The 23,063-nt window shown below is 47.5% G+C and overlaps 1 protein-coding gene across 3 annotated transcripts in view; it reads right to left on the minus strand.

The window, feature by feature from the left end:
* Nucleotides 1-612: 612 nt before the first annotated feature.
* The window catches only part of NTN4 (netrin 4), a 50,262-nt gene continuing 27,811 nt past the window's right edge, over nucleotides 613-23,063 (minus strand). For all 3 annotated transcript variants that reach the window (XM_087767250.1, XM_087767249.1, XM_087767251.1), the window contains exons 4-10: nucleotides 17,822-17,948; nucleotides 16,315-16,503; nucleotides 9,832-10,048; nucleotides 9,010-9,122; nucleotides 7,785-7,853; nucleotides 5,794-5,964; nucleotides 613-2,344 (exon numbers count right to left, since the gene is read on the minus strand). In XM_087767250.1, the coding sequence (XP_087623376.1) occupies nucleotides 2,208-2,344; nucleotides 5,794-5,964; nucleotides 7,785-7,853; nucleotides 9,010-9,122; nucleotides 9,832-10,048; nucleotides 16,315-16,503; nucleotides 17,822-17,948 (1,023 nt within the window). In that variant the 3' untranslated portion in view covers nucleotides 613-2,207. The remainder of the gene's footprint in view (nucleotides 2,345-5,793; nucleotides 5,965-7,784; nucleotides 7,854-9,009; nucleotides 9,123-9,831; nucleotides 10,049-16,314; nucleotides 16,504-17,821; nucleotides 17,949-23,063) is intronic.

Below are 23,063 nucleotides of genomic sequence, written 5' to 3' on the forward strand. Positions count from 1 at the left end.
GCAGGCTGGGACCACAGGAGGAGTCTTTCCCTGCCTCTCCTCCAGCCGCCAGGGAGATGGGTGCTGCTGCAGCATGGTGCCCTGGCAGTCACTGATTAACCGCCCACCCGGGGAGGTGCTGCCCATGCTGTGGCTTGCATCTCGACCCCCTAGCTGCTCATTTGTGATGCTTGACTTCACTCTGCGGTGGTTTTATAGACCTTTTGCCACAGCGCTCGTGTCCCACAGCCTTTTTTTTTTCCTCTTTACCGTTTCGAATGTTTCAAATGTAGAGAATGAGCCTGATTTCTGCCACCCCTGTCTTGCTTTTTATGGGTAACTCCTCTGCAGCTTAACCATCAGGCTTGTGTGGATGCAAGGATCTGGCCAGCTTTGAAAACATTTAGGTAGAATTCCCCTTCTTATGAGAAGAGCTTATAAGCCTCACAAAATAGAGGTAAAATGGGATTTCTGTGAGCTATCCATGCTACTTGGCTTTTTACCATATGGTGAATGTTATCCCCCAGAGAGGAAAATATTCCCCAGCTTCTCCTTACCCAGCTCCATCTTCGCTGTGCTCACTAGTGCAGGCACAAAGACTGCATTGCCGGTGGCGTAAGCAGTAACAGGAGATGAAGATGTTGAAACCGTATATTTATTACATACATGAAATATAAAACCAAATTACCAAAATAGTATCATTTTTTTTGTGAGTCCACAGGACATTGAAAGAAAAATACGTAAAGCAGATTGGTAGACTGGCAACTTTTCTGGTGTTATATGTCTTCCTTTTCTTTCCCCTCACACTCATGAACAAAATACACTCTATGCAATGTGGTTTAAAGATGCTTTACAGAAAAGATATATTTTAGTGCTGAAAACTGCAGTAAACTGTGCTATATTCCATACTGGTGTTAATGACAAAGTATAATGACCATATATATTGCAAACAATAACACAGAAGAAAACAAATAAAATGTTCAGTTTTAAATACTAACACAAAAAATAAAATAAACTCCAGGCCCACCACGAATCGCTGGGTTGTGATTTGTGAATGTGAGTCCTTTCCGTTCTCCACATCCACTCCTTTTCCTGCAGGCAGAGTTTTTCTCCTCTGGCAATTGCATTTGTTGTCTCAAAGTCTCTTCTTCTCAAGCTGCTTGCGAAGTCTCACCGGAGTCCTGCCCATGGGGTCCAAGTCCTGGTCTGAAGCTGGGACTTCGGTGCAAATACTTTATCTTTCAGATATCCTCAGATATTCTGAGTGGCCAGTGCCAGGCTGGCCGTTCCCTTTATACTGTTAACACCGTCCACCTGGGGGGGGTCTTCAGGAGTGCTTCTGTTTCAGGGAGTTTTTTTCACATGCCACCTTCAGCCTCTTCTTTCGCCAACACAATTAGACTTCCCGCACTATGAAGTGGCAGGTAGTAAAGTGCTTTATATAACGAAATATTTACACTAGGGCTAGGTTAGTTTTTTAACACTTCAAGGACAAAAGCTCAGAGACACTGCACCCTCTGGAGCTGGCTCTTCTCTGTGGCTGTGGGTGGAGAGCTGGCCTCTGCCTCGTGCCATGCTTGTGCCAAGGCAGAGGGATTTGATTCACTCTGGCAGCTCCAGCCTCACCAGCACTGGCAGAGAAACCTTCAGCGCAGTGACCAGATTAAAAGCACGTGGTGCCCGATTCTCTTTGATGGGTGCTGTGTCCTAACCCAAGGGGGTGTTTCTAAAGAGCAGTCGTTGCTGCCATGCTGCTGCCAGCGCCTGCCTGCCACTGTGGCCGTCACCTTCCCCACAGCATCCTCTGGGAGCCTCTGGAAGTCATTCAGCATCAGTGCTGGCAGCACTGGCAGCGGTGTTTTGCTTCTCAGCTGTAGCTCGTGGGCACACTTTCCCTCTCCAGGGTGGCAATTTAGTCTAGGGTGATCAGTGGCTTCATAGGAGTTGCTCCAACATCACACTGGAGCAAGACAAGCGTCCACCCTTCCTTACGTTTCCCTCAATATAACGACGAGCTGGGCTCAGGTGAGCCCCTGGAAAGGAAGCTACAGGCAAGTGAATGAACATTGGCCAGGAAGGTTAAATCAGACAGCGCCTACAACTCTGAATGCCTCGCTACACATTTTGGCACTATTTCCTTACATTCCAGTTTTCATCCTAGAGGTCTTCTCTCTGTGAAGGCTGTTGCATTTTGTGCATAAATAAATGCCCTAGGCAGTCGCGCACCTCTAGTTGCAGTCTCTTTTCAAAATCTCCAGGACCTTTCTTCCAAGAGCCGACTTCCACTGATGGACAAAACTTTTCATGTTGACGATGAGTCTGCCTGTTCGGACATCCTCGTGTCCTGCCACGAGGTACTCCAAGCCTGCAAATCAGCAAAGCGGTTGACACTGCAAAGTCAGCCTGGATATCTAGTCCCATGTAAAAAAGCACTTATATGAAGAAATACTTATATGTATTGATTCTCTCATATATCTGTATATGCATACCTCTATCTACATCTGTGGAAAAACGACCCCTGTGGCACGTCTGTCAGTGAGATGCAGTCTACAAACTTTGATTTTGTTAGCTTCTAAATATAAATGGAAGCTGAGCTCTGGGGGCTGCACTACAAGTTTTTATACCTTGCTTGGGAACTGCTGTTACCTTCAGTTGGCAGCCACCTGCCTCACCCCTCCCTGAATACACCTGGGCCTGGAAATCGGTCGGTTCAGTGCATTCCAGCAATGACAGCGCAGGATGGCCCAGTACTGGTGTCTTGCTCAAAATGGCCGGTGTCCCCTTGCAGGCAAAGGCACGCTGGACCTTGTCGAGAGGCAATACTAGATCTGCCGGCGCGAGCACCCCAGAAGAGCCTGAGGGGGTGGCAGTCACACTGAAAAGAACTGCATTAACTTCTGCCTCTGCTAGATGTTTTAGAGACAAGACAGCAGCATCTGGCAAAGCCTCACCTGGTGTTCAGAAGGTGCCAGAAAGGGCTGGAGCGCTATCCTATAATGCCCCACTGCAAGGCTTGCCCCAGGCATCCAGGTCCCTGGCTTTCAGGGCATGACTCAAAGAGTGCTTGGAGCCAGGCAATAACTGCTAAGTGGGGGGACAGGGTGAAGCCTTTGGCTTGAATTAGCTAAAGAAACACTACCACAGATCCCAACAGCCTAAATGGGCCATGAACATGCCATAAACCGGGACAACAAGGAGGATAATTCCTCCCGTGGCAGGAGGAGCTCCCTGCCAGGGCCAGCATCCCGCTACAGCACGCTTGCTGTACAGCAAGCATGAGATCCCCCATGTACCCGCTCCTCCTCGCACTGGTCTGGGGAGTACCATGCAGTGGTACGAACTAGCCTGGGGGAGATGGGTCTCCCCAAGTGCTCTCGGTCGCCCCACTCCATCCTGGCCACAGCGGGGAGTCTGCTCGTTATTTTCTTGGGTTGACATTTTGTAGTTCAGAATAAAGGGAGAGCATCCCCTAGTTAAAGGTCAAACATGTTTTAATTCAATACAATTCGTTATCTACTTTATCTGAGTTTTGGGGCACACACATCCTCTCTTCTGCTGAATAAACACTGGATATGTGTGTGGCAGTATCACCCTTTGCAAGACATCATTAATTTTGGCCATGTCTAAGCGTGCTGTTACAAACATCACTCTTCAAGGCTCCTAAATCTATCTCCCTTGAGAGACAAAGGTGGCATGCACCCTCAGAGAGCAAGCAAATATTGCTGTGGTTGCCAATTCAGTCGGGCTTTCTAGATTTTCAACTAGACGTTACAGAAGCACAAAAATAAAAGGAATCGAATGACTGAGATGCTGCAAGCCAGGACTTGAGGCTGTGAGTTTTGCACTGCGTTGCTGAAAGGCAGCTCTCTGCTTATTTGTGTCTGTGCTTGGCAGAGCCAAGGAGGAAAAGGGCGCCTGTTCCCTTGTGGAGAGCTTTAAACCTTCAGCTCAGTGTTCCCCCAGAAGTCCAACCTGCCTCTCTGGGTGCGTGCACAGGGGAAGGTGTGCAAGGGTAGTGAATATCCTCTCATAGGAACTTAAGCACATTTATCATCTGAAAACAGCCCATGGAGATTTGATAAATGCTTGGAGCTTCCATTATAGCTATATGTCAGGAAATCGGTTTATGTCAGCTTGGCTTTTTATCCAGCTGTTGTTGGTTTATTCATCTGGAGGTCATAAGCTGTTACTCTGATAGAGGGTTAAATCTGGTAATATAGTATTGCTGACCATCCAGAAATGAATGTGGTAGCTAAAGAAAATCATGACATTTAAAAAAATATTTGGGATCCTTTTTTTTTCCACTTTGAAATGATTGAATCTTAAAGATGCACTCAGTTGATGTTTTCAAGTTTCCTGTTAGGACCAAACTTCACAACTTCTTTCCAACATGAAAGCTGAGATTAATTTATACTCATGGGACTCCAGCAGCTGCATTTCAAGAAGACACCAAGCTTTGTAGTGTAAATCATGAGACCCGGCAAGGGGGTAACACCTGATGTGTCAGACGCCTGGATTGTCCCTAAAGACAATTGCACCTCCACACTTCTGCTGACGTCCAAGCAACCTTCATTGATTCTGTGATTAATACTGTCTTTTCCTCTGCTGGGGAAAATCAGTGAAGCTCCTCTGAAATTATTGCAAAAGCTGTGTGTCAGGTGTGGGGCTGCCCTGCACAATCAGTGTCTGACAGCTTCCATGGCATTGCTCCAGGTTCATATTAAGGCTTTCTTGTTTGCGTTTGCATTGCATATGGAAAAATAAAACATCTGTAGCTGTTTAATTATAGATTTATGGTGTTTTACCAATATCCAAAGTCTTACTGTGCTTAAACACCAAAGTCCTGCCTAACGCTGCTGACTCATCCAACCCTTGCACCTGACAAGACTTCCTGACTACAGCTGTGCTATCACGGCAGCTTGCCTTCAAAGCCAAAGGCAGCCACCCCGGTGGAGATGAAAGAAGACTGCAAACACCTCGTCAATGAATAACCTTTCTGCGTGATCCAGCCTCACAGACAGCCCTTTCCCCCCAAAGGAAGTTCCTAGTGCTGCACATGCAAGGGACATCTCAGCACTGAAGTCAACGTTTTGGTCGGTCATTTCCAAGTGATGTGTGCACCTTATGGACAGAAAACCCTTTATCTGAATTAGTTGGTAACTGTTGGTTTACCTCAAAGTTGTAAAGAAAGGTGTGTCAGCTGGAGCTTAGTTTTGCTCAACTGAAGAAAACCCTGAGTCTGCATCTCCTCGTCCGTACTGGAGACTGCACGCACTGTTTAGCCACAACTAGATACTCCATTTCAGTGAAAGAAGATGAGAAAAAACTGTGAAGCCAAAGCTGCCCCTCTCACTGCATAAGAGAATCTCTTCCAAATCTTGTAGATGCAAATTAGTGTTACTTTCAAAGAGACATCTTCCTATGAGTTTAGATTAAAACTTCAGTACAATGTCATGACTCAAATTAGATTTAAATGTGCTTTTATGGATTCATATTAGCATTAGTTTTGAAAAGATATGTCATGATAGGCACCTCCCTCCTTCTGGGAACAGACTGAGATTGATAAAGCTGTAAGACTGTTATTATGCTTCATAAAGAGAAACATATGTTTGAAAGTCTACAGAAAGAACCAAGTTTTTCTCTGCAAAATTCAAATTTGATGGAGATTGTTGTTGGCATCCCAATGATGTAACAGCCAATAATTTAATCAACGCTGGGATACAATCTCAGCTCATTTGCATGAGGGGATGGAGGGGTGGGAATGAAATCTGTGTAAACATGGTGGGGATGTACTGTTCGGGGAGTCAAACCTACCGGGATTGAGGATGGGACAAGTGCAGCCTCTGTTAGTCCAGGATTCAGGGTAGAGCGTCCTCTTGCCCCGGAGGATCTTCAGCTTTGTAGATTTCAAGACTTTCTTGATCTTCACATTGACTTCTGCATGGGAGCCTTTGTCATGAGCTGACATGATCTTCGTCTTGATCACTGGGAAGACACAAATTCAAAACCAGGAATATGTAAACTATTCACAGTGCTCTCTTTTTTTTTTTGGTCTAATGCAGGTGTCTGGGTGAAGTAGTGAGGAGAATTACTTCATTACAATGGAGTTAGCCCGATGCTCCTTGCTGGGGAGCCCAGGGTCAGTGCAGCTGCCAGGCGAGTGCATACGTCTCCATACCTATGGGCAGGAGCGTTGCCAGTTGGTTTGTCCACAGCCCCTGGACCTGCCACATGGGCAGCGGGAGAGGTCCAATGACCTGATTTTCAAAACTTGTGAGGGCCCCATTTTCTCCTGGAGCTCAGCAAAAACTTTGGCTTCCTTAGCACTTTTGGAAATCAAGTGGAAAGTTTTGCTTTTAGGGATGGACCTGGAGGCTTTGCCTGCCTCGGCCCGGGCAGGCCAGGCAGCAGGCAGGGGTGTGAGGGGCTACTCCCATCCTACCCTGGTGAGTGGTCCTGCTGGTCCTCCTACTTTGCAGAACTGCCAAATCCAAATGCAGTGGTGGAGACTGAGATGTTGGTGGGACTGAGGCAAATCACAGAGTATTTTGAGCTCACAGATACCCACAGGTGCACCCCTGCCGCCTGGTATCCCTGGTATCCCACCTGCTGGGCCCCTGTGCAGTGGAGGCTCAGGGCTCAGGTCCCATGCGTGAGCCTCCTCCCGACTGCACTGATGCCTACAGTGGTAGGTATCACTGTACGGTGGTGCTTTATTTGGTGCTCCACATTACGAGGCTCAGGGAAACCTCTCCTCCTACAGTATGGCCTCCTGAAGCTCTTGAGGAGCCCCATAATTCATCTGTCTCTCCAGTTTAGCTGACACCTTTGCATGTTGAGTGATGAAAGGGTGGGAAGCCTGAGTGTACTTTAGATAAGATTTATGAACTTGGGGTTTTTGTGACTTTTTTTTTATTTCTTATCTTTTGCAAGATTAAACATGATCACTGTTGTGGCCAGGGAGCAAAGCAAAGCAGAATCAGATTTTTTCCTAATATCATTAAGCCAGGGCTATATTTCAACAGCTGGCGGCCCCTTGAACTTCCCTTTGTGGGTTGCTCCGCAGCCTGCAGAGGCAGGGGTTATCTCTCCGTGCATTTTCAACTTCAGCGTGAGGTGAAACAAGTGCAAGAGACCCCTGGAAGACTGTGAAGGAAGGGAGTGCTACACAGAGCATTCCTTGCTCTGCTGCGGTATGAAGGAGGCAGTTCACTGGCACACACCAGAGAGGTCTTGGGAAACAAAGTGCCTCCTCTCATTTCTTTAAATCCATTAGACACGTAGACAATATACATCACCCCATTGCAGCAGCTGAACTTTGTTGACAGGGGGAAGCTCCCAGTAGCTGCCGGGGCTGTTTTCTCCAGGTAGTGGTTTGTGTGGTGATCACTGTCCCTCCTTACATTCAGTGCAATTCAGATTTAGTGATTTCTAGACTGTTCTTGGGGCACCTGGTCTACAGACAGAGTTTTAGTGACCCATTTTTGGTAACAGTGCTTTCCAGTCTGTCTTGGACCTAGACAACCTGTTAGGGACCCTTCCAGCTCTTGTCTTCCCATGATTACGGCACAAGAGTATTTTGGTAGCAAGAGAGGTGGGTAACAGAGCGAGATGCTTCACGCACCTTGACTTGGCACCGTGATATCTGTACATTTTGGAAAGGTCAAAGATCTGCCCCCAGAATAATTAGCCCATGGGTTTGTAGGGACAGTGCAGTGCACACAGCAGCACCTCTCACGCTTTACACTCTTGCACCGCCTCACAGCACCTCCCTTTACGCCCCTGCCACCTCACCCGAAACTCACCATAGGTGTACTTCATCCCACAGAAGACCTTGGGATTTCCTAGAACTTGCTCTTTACATTCGCATTTGCCTGGGGAAAGAGAAGGAAGCAAAGAGCTGTGGATTGTACTTACAAGACGGGAGCCTTCATGGGCAGAGCCTGGGAGCTACCAGAGGTTTTCATGTGGTCCACAAGCCCCATGCAAAAAAAGCCCTATTTTCAGATCCAGGCTGAATATACAATCTTAGTCCAAGGGCAATTATTCCTTGTTTACAGTTTGAAGAGAAGGGAGACAAAGGCCTTATTATTTTGCCTTGCGATGCAAACAACACGCATGTCTTTCCCAGCGGTATTTTCCACATCGTAATGTACCAGACAAAATTTTAAAAGGAAATGTTGCAGAGGTTAAGGCAGATTAATGACTTCCGTGATCTTAGAAAAAAGAATAACATGATATACTTATTTACGTTTAAAATGAAGTTGCCCAGACAAATGATGGAGCTTTCCCCTCAATTAACTCAATTATTGTATCTTTGAGATTTTATCATGCCACTTTCTGAAAATGGAGGAAATGACGCTTGCCTGCTTGCATGCAGTGATTGCAAGGGAGGACGGCTTGATGCTGCGCCGTGGGGACAAACTGCCTTGCAGCAACCTCACACAGCACCCACCTCCTCTAGACTCGGGGGGAAATCACTTCCCCAGCTGAAACCATAGCTGAAATGCTAGGCAATCTCAAATTGCACCGTAAGCTGCAATTGATGCCAAAATTGTTGTGAGTGCCAGGGAAATAAATTTTTATTTGGAAATTTCCAATTCCCTGCCCTTGAAGTGGCAAAACCACCCTCTAAATAATGCTGCTGGTTTGTCCAACACGTAGTAGTTCTAGTAAATATAAAGACACATTTAAAACATGATGGACAAAATAAAGAGTGTGTTCAGCTTTGAAATTCAGAGCTGGGGCCGCCATTTCAGGCAGGCAACTCTTGCCTTACCAACAGCTAAATGCTGGGTGCAGGCTTTCAGTGTGGAGCAGCTGCCTAAAGGATTTGCACGTCCTCACATTGATGGGATGAGCTGTATGGTTCCTCCAGCTCGTGGAGGGGAAAGAGGGAAACAGGGGAACGTCCATCCCCTCCTGAAACTGCCAGGGCACTAATTACAAGTCAGTGCAGAAGACTGTATCCATGCTGGCTGCTGGCAGGAGGAATGGGACAGGGAAACACATGCGAAGCCGCCATCCTACCGGAATGCCGGAGTGCCGAGAAGCCCTGCTCATCCTCCCAGCCCCAGTCGGGCTCACTTTTGTTGAGCACTGCTTGGAAAGGAGGTGCTTCGTGGTGCCAGGTCACATCCGAGCTGTTGGGGGGAAAGGGAGATGGTCACCCTTCCTCCTGGAGCTGTTGGAAAGCAGGGCCACTACCAACCCATCCTCTGGGCGCAACGTGACTGCACGTCTTGGTGCTAAATGCAAGGGGCAGTTTGGAAAGTGAACAGCTTGAGTGTTGTCACAGCGGGTCATGAATCCATTTTGGGTTTAAAATGCGTTGTAGGGATTTATATGCTATAAATATCCCCAGCGTGGTAAAAAAAAAAGCAACATAAAAGATCTGGAGAGTGGGGTATTTTTAAAATGGGCTGTCTTCTAAAAGTCAGAGCCTGACTCTAAGTCCAGTGCAGTCAACACAAGCTGAGTTCCAACAGAACAATATTAACCCCTTGGTCTCCTCTTGCTCAGATTTCCCTGAGGCTCACATTTTCCTCATGGAGAGGAAGCAATGGTGAAGGCTATGGAAAACATCCCATGCATTAACATCAGCACTGAGAGCCAATAATCCAACCTTGCCAGTGCCCTGCCATGGTGTGCCAGGCACCCAGGTGAACTGCAGCCTCAGCTCCCACTCCATCTCCAATTCCTGACCATACCAAACCTTGAATATTTTATATAATGGATATTTTTCAGACTGCGTGCCATGCATAAATGGGGTTGGAGCAGTGCCTTCCCTGGGATGGAGATCACAGGGGGATTGCTGAGGCTGTGGGGGGTGGCTGGGACCCCCCAACTCACCTGCTGCTGCGGCAGTCGCCGGTGTGGGGGTCGCAGCTGCGGGCGCAGTCGCAGGGGCGGCAGCCGTAGGCACCGAAGCCCCAGTAGCCGGGGAGGCAGTGGTCGCAGCGGGGCCCCGCCACGCCGGGCTTGCAGGGGCAGTCGCCGGTGCTGGGGTCGCAGAAGGTGTGGGGGCCCAGGGGGAGCGCGGCCGATCCCAGGGGGTGGCAGGAGCAGGCTGCGGGGGACACCGCGGGGGAAGAGAGAGCATCTGTGAGTGCAAAAGCTCTGTGGGACAAAGGCGCAGGAGATGCCTGCAAAACCGCCGCTCTGCCTAGGGACAATGATGTTTCTGGGCTTTTTTTTCCTCTTGCCAGTATAAATCTGACCAGAATCTCCCTTTAGAAACCGTATGTCTTTAATTTTTGTGAGGTATCTTAATTAGTCAACCTACCCTGGTTTCACGTTATATTTAGCCAAACAAGCCTTTACTACTTTTCTTATAGCATCTGGACTCCAGTCCAGCCAAGTACCCAGGGATGTGCCTGGCTCACAATCATGTTTAAGCAGCTGTGGGTGCTTCGTTGCAAAAATGAATCAGAGCATAATTGCTTTCTGAAGTAATAACAACTGTCTTGCATCCAGGAGGTTAAAAAACCCCTTCAGAACAGTCATTTTAATTAAAGTGGAGGCTGAGCAAAAAGTACCCCTCTGTCTCTGTCTGATTTTCTTTTAAAGCCATCACTTCAAAACATTAAAAAAAAACAGAATGAGGACACTGACGGCTTAGAGATATACTTTTGCATATACTCCAGGACATGGGTTTGCAGAGTGCATGTCAGAAACTCCGGCTGCTCTTTCTTCCTCCCCCACAGCCCCCTGCAGCAGAACAACGCACTGAAAGCTTACTGGGACGCGCTGGGAGAAATGGCCATTCTCGCAAATCGGAAAGGATGCCCTAAAATAGGTGAAGCTTTCCTTGCCTACTTCTTAGCATTTTTCTTTTGCATAAATGTAATTTGTGTCTCTTGCAAGACTACAATCTTTTTTTGCCCCAAAGATGTTAATCTTTTCAAAGACCAGAAATACAGTTATCAAAAGTGTGAGCCAAGCCTCTGATCATTTGGCCTGGCCCGCAGGCAACGTGGTGCCCCACAGGACCAATAGCTGGGTGACTCGCGCTCTCCTTCCCTCACGGTTTGTTTCTCTGACCAGGATGTGTTACGGTCAACCTTGTGCATTATGGCAAAAAATTCCCTGCTGAAAGACTGTCGTCTAAAACTCAATTGACATAAAAATCAGATTTCCTGAGAAAACTTCATTTGGAGGGGAAATTTGCACCAAATTCCAATTAAAATATTTTTATTTTGCAACTGTGAAGGCAATAAAGCAGAAAAGCCACTCCATGCAACACAAACTTTCTTTCTCTTAAAATACTTATTGCTGCACACATATATTTAATTTTGCTCTGACAACATTTTTGTGGTTTCAGGGATTTGACATACCTGGAGTGTCGTTTCCAAATATTAAAGGATAGATTAATATTGGCGGTTAACTTAGAGGCGACTACGATGCCAAAATCTTTGCCAAAGTAATCCCCAAATTTTCCCCACCCTTTCCATTCCCAAACAAATATAATTATATAAAATTAAAAGATTAAAAAGCCTCTCTGCAAGCTGCATAACTAGCTGCAGGCAGTGAACTCCGGTACCTTTAATAGCATAGTTTTCAACAGCACTCACTGAGACTTGCATACCTTTCTCCTGAAGTCTGTGAAGTGTTTTACACCTGACACATGTAGCCAAATGCACTCTTTTCCTACTAGATGTGGTGGGTATTTCTGGCATTCCTCAGCCCCTTCAGGGGAAATATCAAGCACTTAAAGCTCTTCTATTCTCCTGCAGTCAGTGAGCTAAACCCACTGCTCAGAGAGAGATTTGGTCCTGTTTCGGTTGGGTTTCAGCTGAGTTTTACAACCAACCCTGTTGGGGTTGAAGCTTTTTATGGTTTAGACAATGCTTTTGCACAATTTTTTTCCTAATGGAAAATATAATGGCAGTGACAACACCATGGTGAGGCAAGAATATTAAATTTACAAAGGCTGTTACAAAAAATACAGCAGCAAGCTCACAGGCAATTAAAATGGCAATTCAAAACAAGAATGTAGTTGGCTATATTTTTTAATAAAAGCTGCAAAGAGATGTGTTGTAAAGGTTGGTAATTTCTACCAGGGCTGTGGACCCACCTCCATGGACCCTGTCCTTCCTAGCTGCTCCCCTATGAGCTCCCAAGGCACCGACCTGCTTTCTGTTAGCAGCTGGCAAATTGAAGCTTTTTGGTCTTGCATCTTGGGTGCAGGCACAAGATGACACTAAGTGGTGTTAATCTGGATGCTTTGGGTGGCAAATTTACAAGACGGTAAACATTTGTGATATGCTGCATTGGGAATGTGCTGAGCAATGCAGAGGCATAAAATGCAGCCCATCACTACACACCGAGCACAGGAATGATACTCTAGAGCTCAAATGTGAGCACGTTGTACCAACTTTGAAAGAAATGCCTGAAAATAGGACCAAGTGCTTTCATACTATGGCAATGGCAGGAAGAAAAGGACTGCAGGACTGATTATACAGCATTTGGCAGCTGCAGCTACTGCTCCCTCATGGGCAGCTGCGCTGAGTGTTGGTTTTAGACCCTGTTTTCCTCCTTCCACCCCATCTGCACCTCACTGTAGCACAGGTAGTCAGAGACCCACCTCCAGAAAGGTGAGAGGAACAGCCGAGTAGCAGGTAAAGCAGCTACAGAGAGTGCTGGATGGCACTTCGTGGTGGATACATGGGAGCAGAGCGTGAGACTCTCAGTGCGAGGCTTCGGGACAGTGCCTGTCTCATGTGCGGCGGCCACCCCACCGGGGAGGCTGGGGGGTTTCCACGGCCAAGAGAGCTCCAGTGAGAGAAGGGCTGGCTGGGCACCACTAGCCTGGGACCAAGAGAAACCTTCCACAATCTTGATCTTTTTGCTTTCTTTTTGACTTGTAAGCAGCCAATTTACCACCCTGTACTACATAGTAATATTTTGCATGTGACTTCCATGCACATATGAATTAACAGCCATCTGTCCCGGCGTCGCGTGTGCTGATTGGGATCGAAACTCAGTGAGTGGGACTCCAGCAGAGCTGGATTTCCCCGCCCTGGATTGGTGATACCGTTGTGGTTTCTTCAGCTGTCAGCTAACCTTTGGAAATGACAAATATTTACCCTCAAAAACCTACAGTTGAAAACCAAAAATAAACTCGGCAATTATAAAACCCGATTTATTGTCTGCAGTTATACTGCAGCTGAGGCTTAAAAATTCATGAGGGATGTAAAGAAAAGGACCGATAGGTATGGCGGGGGGAAAGAGTCATCAGATTGCTGTTTTAAATGGCAGTACGTCTCATTTTATCAGGTACACACCTACTCCTGAGCAAATATTATATACCCTCTTCACCTGTAAGAATCTTTAAAGTATCCTTAAAGATTATGGCTTAACAACTCCTTTATTTACTTCGATCTTGGTATTTTTAAATTTTCAGTGCTACCCCGTGGTTGAGCAATAATGGTGCCTTGAGCCAGAAGCAAGCAGGCAATGCCGTGGCCTTCCTGGAAAGAATAACAGGGCACCACGCACGTCCCTTGTTATTGCAGACCGTGCCACGGTCCTTGGAAATGTGCCAGGCATAGGCTGTAATAGGTCTTATATAATTTAATTTAACAGTCATTAATCATTTGCTACGGCCCTGCAAGCTGCCGGGCTCCCCCATGAGATGCCATGTCCCCTGGTGCAAGGAGCAGCCCTGGCAGCAGGAGACCAGAAGGGAAATGGTGAAGGAGTCTTAGGGAGGAGAGCATTTGTGAGGGTTTGAAAAGCCCAGAGAGAAATAATCTGTGTGTTTGCGTCAATAGGGTCTCTGGAAGGAAAGCATTCAGATAATTCCTGCATTTTTGTGGAACCCAGTTTGTGCCAGGCAAAGTTGTATCCCTGAGATACTTGAGTACTTCATGCTCTGTAATTCATAAATATAAAAAAAATCCAACAGAGTAGATGCACTTAATGCAGAAGATAAATAAATGTACACTTTTTCTCACTGTACTCAAGGCGAGCTTACAGTTCTTGTCAAATATATGTTACCTTTTGCCTTTAAATACCAGAGTTCTTGAATACGTAGTGGTCCTTTAAGAGGCTGGATTGTTGCATTAAAGAGTAACGGAAACAAATTTATAGTCTTTATGTCAGACACACTTTTTTGGGGGGAGAAAAATGTGGAAAGTGGAATGCCACAGGCCAGTGATTTAGAGATGAATCCTGAAAGCTGAGAGGACCAAGCACAGGCATTTGTGTCCGTCGTTACGTCAAAAAAAATACCCATTAATCATCTCATCTCCACAGCTTCCTCCTGCCCAGAAGGGCTGGGAGAAACTTTTTAATCGAGTCTCCTGGGATTTGGCTAACATACAGCTAATGACGTGATGTAACGCCTGACTTCATTAGTGCTGGTCTAACTTGCACACAGGCACACGCACACTGTTGGCAGCCTTCCCTTCGAGCCGTGGCCGTTTTGCAGTGATACATCCCGAGACCTCTGTTTCCATCTGGTTTCACAAGGAAGGAGGCTCCAGGCTGGCCAGCCCAAGGAGGTGCCATCTGACTCCCTCTCAGACCCTCCAAACAGCCGCAGGATTTGGACTGGGTGTTTTGGCACCAGAAAAACCCTATTGTGGATCCCTTGTGAAACTCCATCTCCTCGACGGGCTGCATGAGACATTGCAGGAGATGGCACCCACTCCTACCACCTCCAAGGTGAAGGGTGTTATTTTTAGGTGTCCCGAAGACCGCACTCAAATCAGTGCCAAAGCCTGACTTGGCTTCAATGGCCTTAGAAAAGTATGTTGTCTTCCCTCATGGGAGCTGGCAAGTAAAGAGCATCAGGAGTTACAATCCTAGTGAAGGTAGTCCAGCTGCAGTAAAACCGCATTTTGAAGCTTGAGGGTGCCATACAGAATTCATTTCAGTCTTTCATCCTGCATCACCTAGCAGAAGTCAACTGATCCAGTTATTTTTTTTCTTCATCAGCAAGGCTGAATTCATGAGAGTTAGAAAAAAATCTTCAAGCCCCTGCTTTGGCTCTAAGTGCAAGATTTAAACCTGTTTTTTCACTAATGAGACTCCAAAACAAGAGTTCGTTGTGTAAGTTCTGCCAGTAATTATGGAGGGAAAGGATCTGATGTTTCAGAGAATGAGACTTGGGACTTCAATGTACACAAGTAAGTAAAAGAACTTTAAAAAGGCAGTAAATTCACTGTTTAAAAAACCAAATTTGTGTACATACTACAGCAGTGAAATAATTATTTACACAAGTAACAGAGAAGTGTTGTCAATTCTGTTTTTGTAAAAGGAATCAGGGCTGTAACACAGGCGGTTCAGCTATTACTGCTCCTCCTTGCAACGAGTGATGTGTGAAGAGAAGGACTTCTGCAACAGGCTGGCGGGGCCACGGGGAGTCTCATGAGGATGATGCACAGCGAGGGAGAGGGACAAAAGCCGTGATTCCCCACTCGACCCCACAGACAAAAGTGAAATGCAGCCTGGGGTGCAGCTCCCCACCCCAGAAGGATTTCTCTTCCTTTAAATGCAGGCACTTCTCCTTTGGAGGAGGGAGATGCACTCAGTGTCCCTTCAAATGACACAACCAGGGTGTCAGTCAGATTTTTTCCTGCCTCCCATAAAGGTCCTCCTCCAGATTTGGGTCAGTGAGGATCTGGTGATGTTGGTGGGTGGCTGTAGGCGCAGAGCGGAGAGCATGCCTGCGCCCTATATTTAGCTGACCAGTGTAATGTGCTCAGTGCAGTTTGGGGATCCGGAGTCCCCCACGGTGAGTCACCATCCTCACAGTGGTCCCTGGGGAGCGTGGCTTTTGGATCACTGCTTTTGCTTGGGATATATTTAATTTCACATGTGTCCAAGTCATTGCCTTTGGCCTGGCCTCCTCGGTGTCATGCCTTCTGGAATATCACTTAACTCGTGTTCCCATTTCTCCCTCCATACCCACCTGCTGCTGCTGCAAACTTGTGCTGGTGGGCAATGCTATTTATCAGCTGCACCCCTGTTGGCTGAGGCACCCCACTTCTGGGATTGTGGCAATCACCAAACAAGGAGAACATGCAAGCATGATGCAGCTTTTGCTCTCCAAAAATAGCAGGAGAAAGTCAATGAATCATCTCTCTTCCACTGTCCCCAGGCTACAGGGATCCTCAGGACAGACTTGTCAACAGCATCTAGAGGCTTTTGCCCTGCAAGCCGCACCATTGCTTTTTGCAAACAGCATCAATAAGGGAATTCAAAGAACTCCGTGTCCCTCACTGAAGCAAGAAGATTGCTCCAAAGAGGAGCAGGAAGATCTCACCTTTCCTTTGACGCCCTCCCACTTAACAGAAGCATTTTACTAGTAAAAGGTCACTGACTTACGTTTGCAGGCGTCTGGGGCAGAGAAGGGCTTCCTGAGGTCCCGGTAGAAGCCCGGCTTGCAGCGCTGGCAGTGCTGCCCTTCCGTGTTGTGCTGACAGTTGTCGCAGACACCGCCGCTGCGATTGCCCGATGCCAGCCACGCATCCATGTCAAAATGACAAGTGTCCGCATGCCCATTACACTTGCATGCTGTGATGAAGCCAAAGAGAACAGAAGGACTCATTAAGGCAGTGAAAGATGTTGATTTATAGAAAAGAGAACCCAAAACACAAAAAACCCAAACCACATTTTGGAATGGGAGACCTGACCTATGAACCCGTTATTCATTCAAATGCATGAAGTATCATCACATTTTCATCCACACTTTCCAGCTTCTAGAGGTGACATTTAAGAAAAAATAATTTCTTGAACTCTTTCATTCCCAGTACAAGGGCAGCAATGTGGTGAGGCCGGCACAGGGAGACCTCCCACATTCACTGGTCCTGCTGGGGCTGAATCCTTCCCTCCCTGCTTTACAGATCAGTGGTGCCCCGTACATCGTCCACCACGCAGGTGCTGTCAGGATGCTCCTTGCAGGTGACGGAGGGAAAAGGCAGGTGGAGGGGAGGTGTGTGAGAGAGGGCGAACATCCCCCTTTCCCTGCACTGGCAGTGGAGGAAGTCTGGATGCCCACACGCCTGAAGTCGGGGGCCAAGTGAGATCTGTTCCAACCCCTGCACATCAAATATTGCTGGTGGAAACAGGGACTCACTGTCACTCCCTTGGGGAACATCCATACTGCAGCGAGGTGTGACTGCAGCCCACATCGGCAGGCTGATGCTAGCCTAAGTGCTGACAGCATGGTAGTCACAGCAGCATGGTGCTTAGCATGCCTGCAAACCTTCCTGGGGTGGTGCAGTTAATCCTCAGCGGCCTTCGGGCTAGACTGCTGCTGTTACCGAAGCAGATCACCTCACGACCTCTGTGGTCCCTTGCAGCCTTCACTCACCCCGAGCATCCCTCCCCCGGCACCGCAGAAGTAATCCTCAAACCTCCCCAGAGCCTGCAGCTCCTCCGGCGCGCAGTGTCGGGGGGGTGAGCAGAGCCCACGTCCAGCAGCAGAAGGCCGTACCTCCTGCAAACGTGTTTCTCAGCGGTGCCCATGGAGGGGACAATGCTGGCCCCCCATCACCTCCAAGGCACCCTGGCGGGCTGCAGTCTGCGCGTGACAGAAGACCATGTCTCAAGGAGATGCGCTTGAGTCCCACAGAAAGGCCACACCAACAGACAACACGGTCTTATGAGGATTTCCAAGCAAGGAGCTTTGTGAACAGGGCCATCCCCACCATACAGACATGTGGTGGGCACTGGGCAGGAGCGTGACATTGGCTCTGCACTTGCTGAGCAAACACCTGCCCATCGCCCCAGTATCTGCTGCCTCTTGGAATCACAGGAGAAAGGTGCACAAGGAGGAAACATTTTGCTCTGGCAGAGGCTCTGGAGACACTGTTCCCAGCTGGTTACTTACACTGACACTCTTTGGGGGCTCCGGTTTTCCCATCGGCAGCCTGCCAAGGCTGGTCGTTGTAGAGTGGGGCGCAGTGCTGGCAGTGGGACCCTGCTGTGTTGTGCTTGCACATGCATTTCCCATGGACCTAGTAGGGGAAAGAGAGCAAGGATCACCCACAACAAAGCCCAAAGAGTCTCTGGGGCATGAGCAATGCCCAGGTACAGGAGATACCACAGCAGCTAGATGCTATTATATAAACTAGAAAGAGGGCTAGCACGATGTCTGTTGTGGTATCTTGAACTAGACAAATATTCTGCAGTTACATTTTCAATTAGATTAGCATTTGTGGATCTGCATGTCATGGTACTGTATAATCACAGGGTTTTTTTGAAATCTAAAAGGATCTTTAGCAGAGAGTTTCCAGCTGCCACATGAATTTCCAGGAGAGATTAAAAAAAAGCCAAGATCCAAAGCATCCTTGGGACACACTGTAAAACCTTTCTCTTTTTCTCCTTCCCAAACACAAATACACCTTTGCAGCACTGCAGGAATAGCACTCACAACCTCAGCACTCAGCTCTGTGTGCCCAGCCATCAACAACATAAATAAGTACGAGAAAAAAAGAAATTCAAACACCCGAAACATGGGATCTACTCATCCTAGGCAGAGTTTTCGCCCCACAACGGAAGAACCAGGGATCGCACAAAGACTGTGAGTGACTATACTTGGATATCTTCATGACAGATAGGTAATTTAACAGCTAGACAGCCTAGTGTAAGCGGGTAATTAGAGATGAAAAGCCAGCGTAGCACACTCAGTGCCAGCTGCCCTGTCAGCTGCTGGCGTTACTCACGCTGTTGGCAAATGCAAATAAAACAGGACGTAGCCAGAGGACAAGAGCAGCCCAGCAGCCCCTAGATGCAATGAAATCAAGCTCTGAATCAGCATGGCTCTGCTGGCAAGGCTGAAGGCCCTGCCTTTATCTGTGGAGCCTGGTGGGCAGCTACCTACCATAGCTATTTTGGTGGCTTCCTGTGCTGGCAGCTTTACTCTGCTTGCTGTTTTGCTTTTAAATACAGTTTTACTCAGAGCATTTCAGCTGCACGTCTCTCTGATGCATGGCCAGGCTCAAGGCACGACAGGCGTCCTGCATTTGCCAAAACATGGTGCCTCAGCACCCTGCTGCCCGTTCCTTCACCAGTTGCAGGGAAAGTGATAAAGGCAATAAACTGAGCATGGTTCAGCTTCTCTTGCTGCTCAGTAATGAGCCTGGAGACCTCAGCCTGCCCTGCCAGTGTGGCCTCACACTCATGCCACTGGTTGGCCATAAAACCAACGGAGCTGGAGGGGCTGCACCAGCCACCGGCTGCTTTCGACATTGGGAGCAACACGGGGCAGTCGGGGGTGCCTGGTGATCCGGCCCAGAGCTGGGGCATGGCTTTGCTACTGGAAAATGCTGCCTTCCACTCTGTTTAACTTGTGGGTTTTACAAGTGTGCTGTTCCTAACTGTATGACTTGCTGCTGAGACCTGCCACAAAAAAGGTTCCTGTGGAAAACCTGAACAGCAAACAAAACAGAAGAGGACCTTGAACATGTTGTAAACAGCTCCTGCTTGTTACGTAGGTGCACACACACACTCCTGGCTAATGATGACTTTCTGATTTATTTATTTTTAATGAATATATTTCAGCTGCTCTCTCACAGGGGTCAGATGTAACCGGTACAGATAAAACTTCAAAAATGACCTTGAAAGTCCTTAAAAGACTTTTCATCAGCAATGCAAATAACAAAATCTTTCACAAACTTTTCAAGTGATCCTTTCCTGCCTTACTAGAATGTCTGGATCATCAAAGCAGGAATAAGCAAAATACAGTAAAGCAACTGGACTGCATAAGCAACGGACAGATACAGATGAAGTCAGACAGAATGCGCAAGCATCTAAGCTAAAGCACAAATACTAAGATAACATCGCTTTCTGTGCTATTTTGGCCTCATTGCAGATATCAGTTGGTCTCACCGCAGATACTAGTTGGTCTGTCTGGCTGATTGTATTGATATATGCTTTAATGTGTGCTAGTGTTTGAAAAGAATGAGAAGCAAATATAGAAAAGAAACAAAACAAATTTGCAGAGGAAATATTTAGTTCTCAAAGCGTATCTTGTGTTTTCATATTTTCATTTTTGCTACCACCTACGAAACGTTCTTCAAACTCTCAGAAGCCTCGCTTTCCTAAATCAACACTCTGCAGTAAAATTTCTCTCTCTCTTCTATATTTTTTAGGCAAAGTCCACACAGAAACCAATATTACAGAGCTACTTTACACACATTTAAAAGCATCCATCCACATGGAAACAGAAATTGGTTAAACTTGTATTAGTTGTATGGTTATCTTCTGGTGGTTTTGATGGAGCCCTAACTCTTTGATGCCATTTTTGATAGGGGTTTCTTGCAAGCCCTTTGGCCATTGAATGGTTAGCACTAAACACGCTGTAGTAGCCTGAACCACACCTGAGATGTGAAGAGAAGTAAGAGAAGCCAGAGAACTCCTTCAGCTTGTTCCTCACCAGGCAGTCCCAGCTGTTAGGGCAGAGGGACCCACCAGACCCAGAATGAGCATGATCAGGAGGGGAAGGCGACCTGAGGGAGCCAGAGGGTGCCATGGTCAAAACCAGGGGGTCCTTTGGTGCTTTGGTGATCACGGTGCCAAAATAAGAAGGATGTGGGAGAAGACTTGCAAACAGGGGTATGTCTCAGACACAGGGACTCTTGGGAGTACTGCAGGGACCCGTGCTCCCCCTGTCTGTGCCCGCAGCCTGCAGCCTCACCCGTCAAATTCAGCTCCCGCCTTGCCAAAGCTGCACAAAGAATCAGTGGGGACTTAATTAATCAGCCAGCGGCTGCTCAGCATTAATAATATACGACTCTGAAATTCAGCAGCACCTAAGAAATCCTCAAAGGATTAAGCATCCCAAGACACCAGCTGAGAGAGAGGCAAAACTCCCCATCGAGGAGCATTCACGGTCCCAAGGCGTAAGAGCCTGCATTTTCTGAAAGCCCAAGTACTGTATAAAAGAGCATGCCGCGTTGCCAGAATAGGGGGAGGTGCATGAAAATAAAACAGAAGAGAATGGGTATCCCAAGACCCTGATGTGTAGCCATTAATTTGGCACGCAGAGCTAATAAGTAAACTGCTGAAGAGCTGTGGGCCAAACTTCTTAATCTGTGTGTGAACTGTAAAGAAAGAGTTTTTTAAATCTTAAAAACCAATATCAAACCAAGCAAATCAAGCCAGCTGGTGTTTAGAGAGCCCCTGAGGCAGAGCAGGGCATGATGCTCCTCGTATTGATTGCTTGTAAATGTAGGATGCACCCAGGAGGGAAGGAAATGAACGGTCTGACTGAAAAGATTAAATAATAACAGAATAGTGCAATTCCGACTTCTGCATGACAGCAAGCTCAGGACCAGCACAGAGGGCTGTAGGTGTGGGCTTCCCAGCTGACTCAGCAGGGCTGGAAACCTGCTCCTGGGGCCAGTGCTGAGCACCTGGCAGGTGCTGCTGCAGCCTGGGTCAGGAGGAGCCATGCATTCCCAGTCCTTATCGCAAGCGTGCTGCTTTGCAGTCTCCTTTCCTCTACAGGTTATCACAACCAGATGTGTTATCATCTTCATCAGATGCTCCCTCCCAAGCCCAGATCCTGCCGTGGGTCCTGCATCCCCTCTGCAGGAGCTGCTCAGCTCGGTGCGGGTTGGGATGGCCATTCGGTGGCCCAGCCTGCCATGCACTCTTTGCAAACCCACGTGCCCCTGCTTGCCATGGGGCAGGGGAGTTGTAATCTCAGTGGGACTTGTGTCTGGGTGAACACCCATGCAGGCACAGGACGTGACGGCCCGGCTGGCGCTGCTTCTGCATCAGATGCAGCCGCTCAGGCTCTGGTCTTTGGGAGCAAGCTTTCGAAAAGGCAGCTGGGTTCCCAGTTCCCATGGTGCTGAGCCTTTACACTGGTGCTGCTCAAACAGGCTGGACGCCGAGACAACTCTGCCTCTGCGAGGTCCCCCAGGTCCCACGGTGGCCCTGATCCCTCTCAGCTAGGCAGAGCGGGGCGCAGTCCTGCTAATGAGCAAGCTAAACAGCTAAATGGCCCATCTCAGCCGAGTGAGGGGAGGGAAACAGGCTCTTTAATAACTTTTTTCTCAGTGCAACTGTTTAGTTAATACCTTTTTTCCCTTATTCCTTTTTTCCAGAAATGTAATGAAACTCAGACCTAAGTGCTTCAACAACCTTGCCTCAGGCTGATGTATTTATTCTTTTTCAACAGCATTATAACGATTACCCCCCAAAAGAGCTCTGCTTTAAACATCTCTCCATCCTAGTTTTATCCCATTGAAGAAAATATCTTTTTTCTTCTATGTAATTCCAGCATGACAGAAAAGATCTTTATGCATCGGAAACAACAAAAGAAGGTGAATATTAGCAAGCCCTTTGTTGCAGTCTGTAGGCAGACAGGTGTTTTTTTAGCTGAAAATAGGAGAAAGAAAGGACAAGAAGGAGGGGTAACAAGGAAAACAGAAGTGGCAGGCAAAAAACAGACAACAAACTGTCTACACTGGGTGAAATTAATGCCCTTGAGAGCTGTAGGAGGGCCAGATCCAAGCCGGCAATGCCCTGTAAATTCCCCGTTGTGCCGGGGAGCAGCTGGGAGCCGGGGCTGAGAAACCAGCCTGGCAGCTCTGCTGGAACCTACAGTAGAGCAGGGAAATGACGTACCCGGTCTCGGGGATTTCTCCAGCATCTCAGCACCTTTCTGAAGGCAGAATGTGACCCCCATGAATCGACAAGGGAAAGAAGATGGTTTTTCCTCCCTTTTCATTCACCTCAATTTACATTTAACTGTCAGGCCTACCCACTTCAGTCATTCTGGAGCATTGCTAAGTACACAAACACAATTCCCAGTACGTCTCACCGCTTTAAGCATTCACACAGCTCTTGACTCATTTAAGCGGCAGAGCCTTCTCATACCATTTTTCATTTTGTCATGGGGTCTTTACATCCCAGTTCACTTTCACACTGTTTCCCTTCTTAGCTCGACAGCCCTGTTGCAACGTCAGTCGTTAGAGGGCACAATGCAAACAGTGTTACAAAAGTTGACTTCTCTAAGATAAACGAGCGACTGATTTCTCTATACAAAGACAGTTGCTAGGGCATGCTTCCTTCCAGAGCCTTTTGTTGCTGAATTATAACCTTCCAGCGCTTCCTTTCAG

This window comes from Nipponia nippon, unplaced genomic scaffold (assembly GCF_047370975.1).
Source record: "Nipponia nippon isolate SJK-2023a ecotype South Korea unplaced genomic scaffold, ASM4737097v1 scaffold_3, whole genome shotgun sequence".
In the NCBI taxonomy this organism is placed as follows: Eukaryota; Metazoa; Chordata; class Aves; order Pelecaniformes; family Threskiornithidae; genus Nipponia; species Nipponia nippon.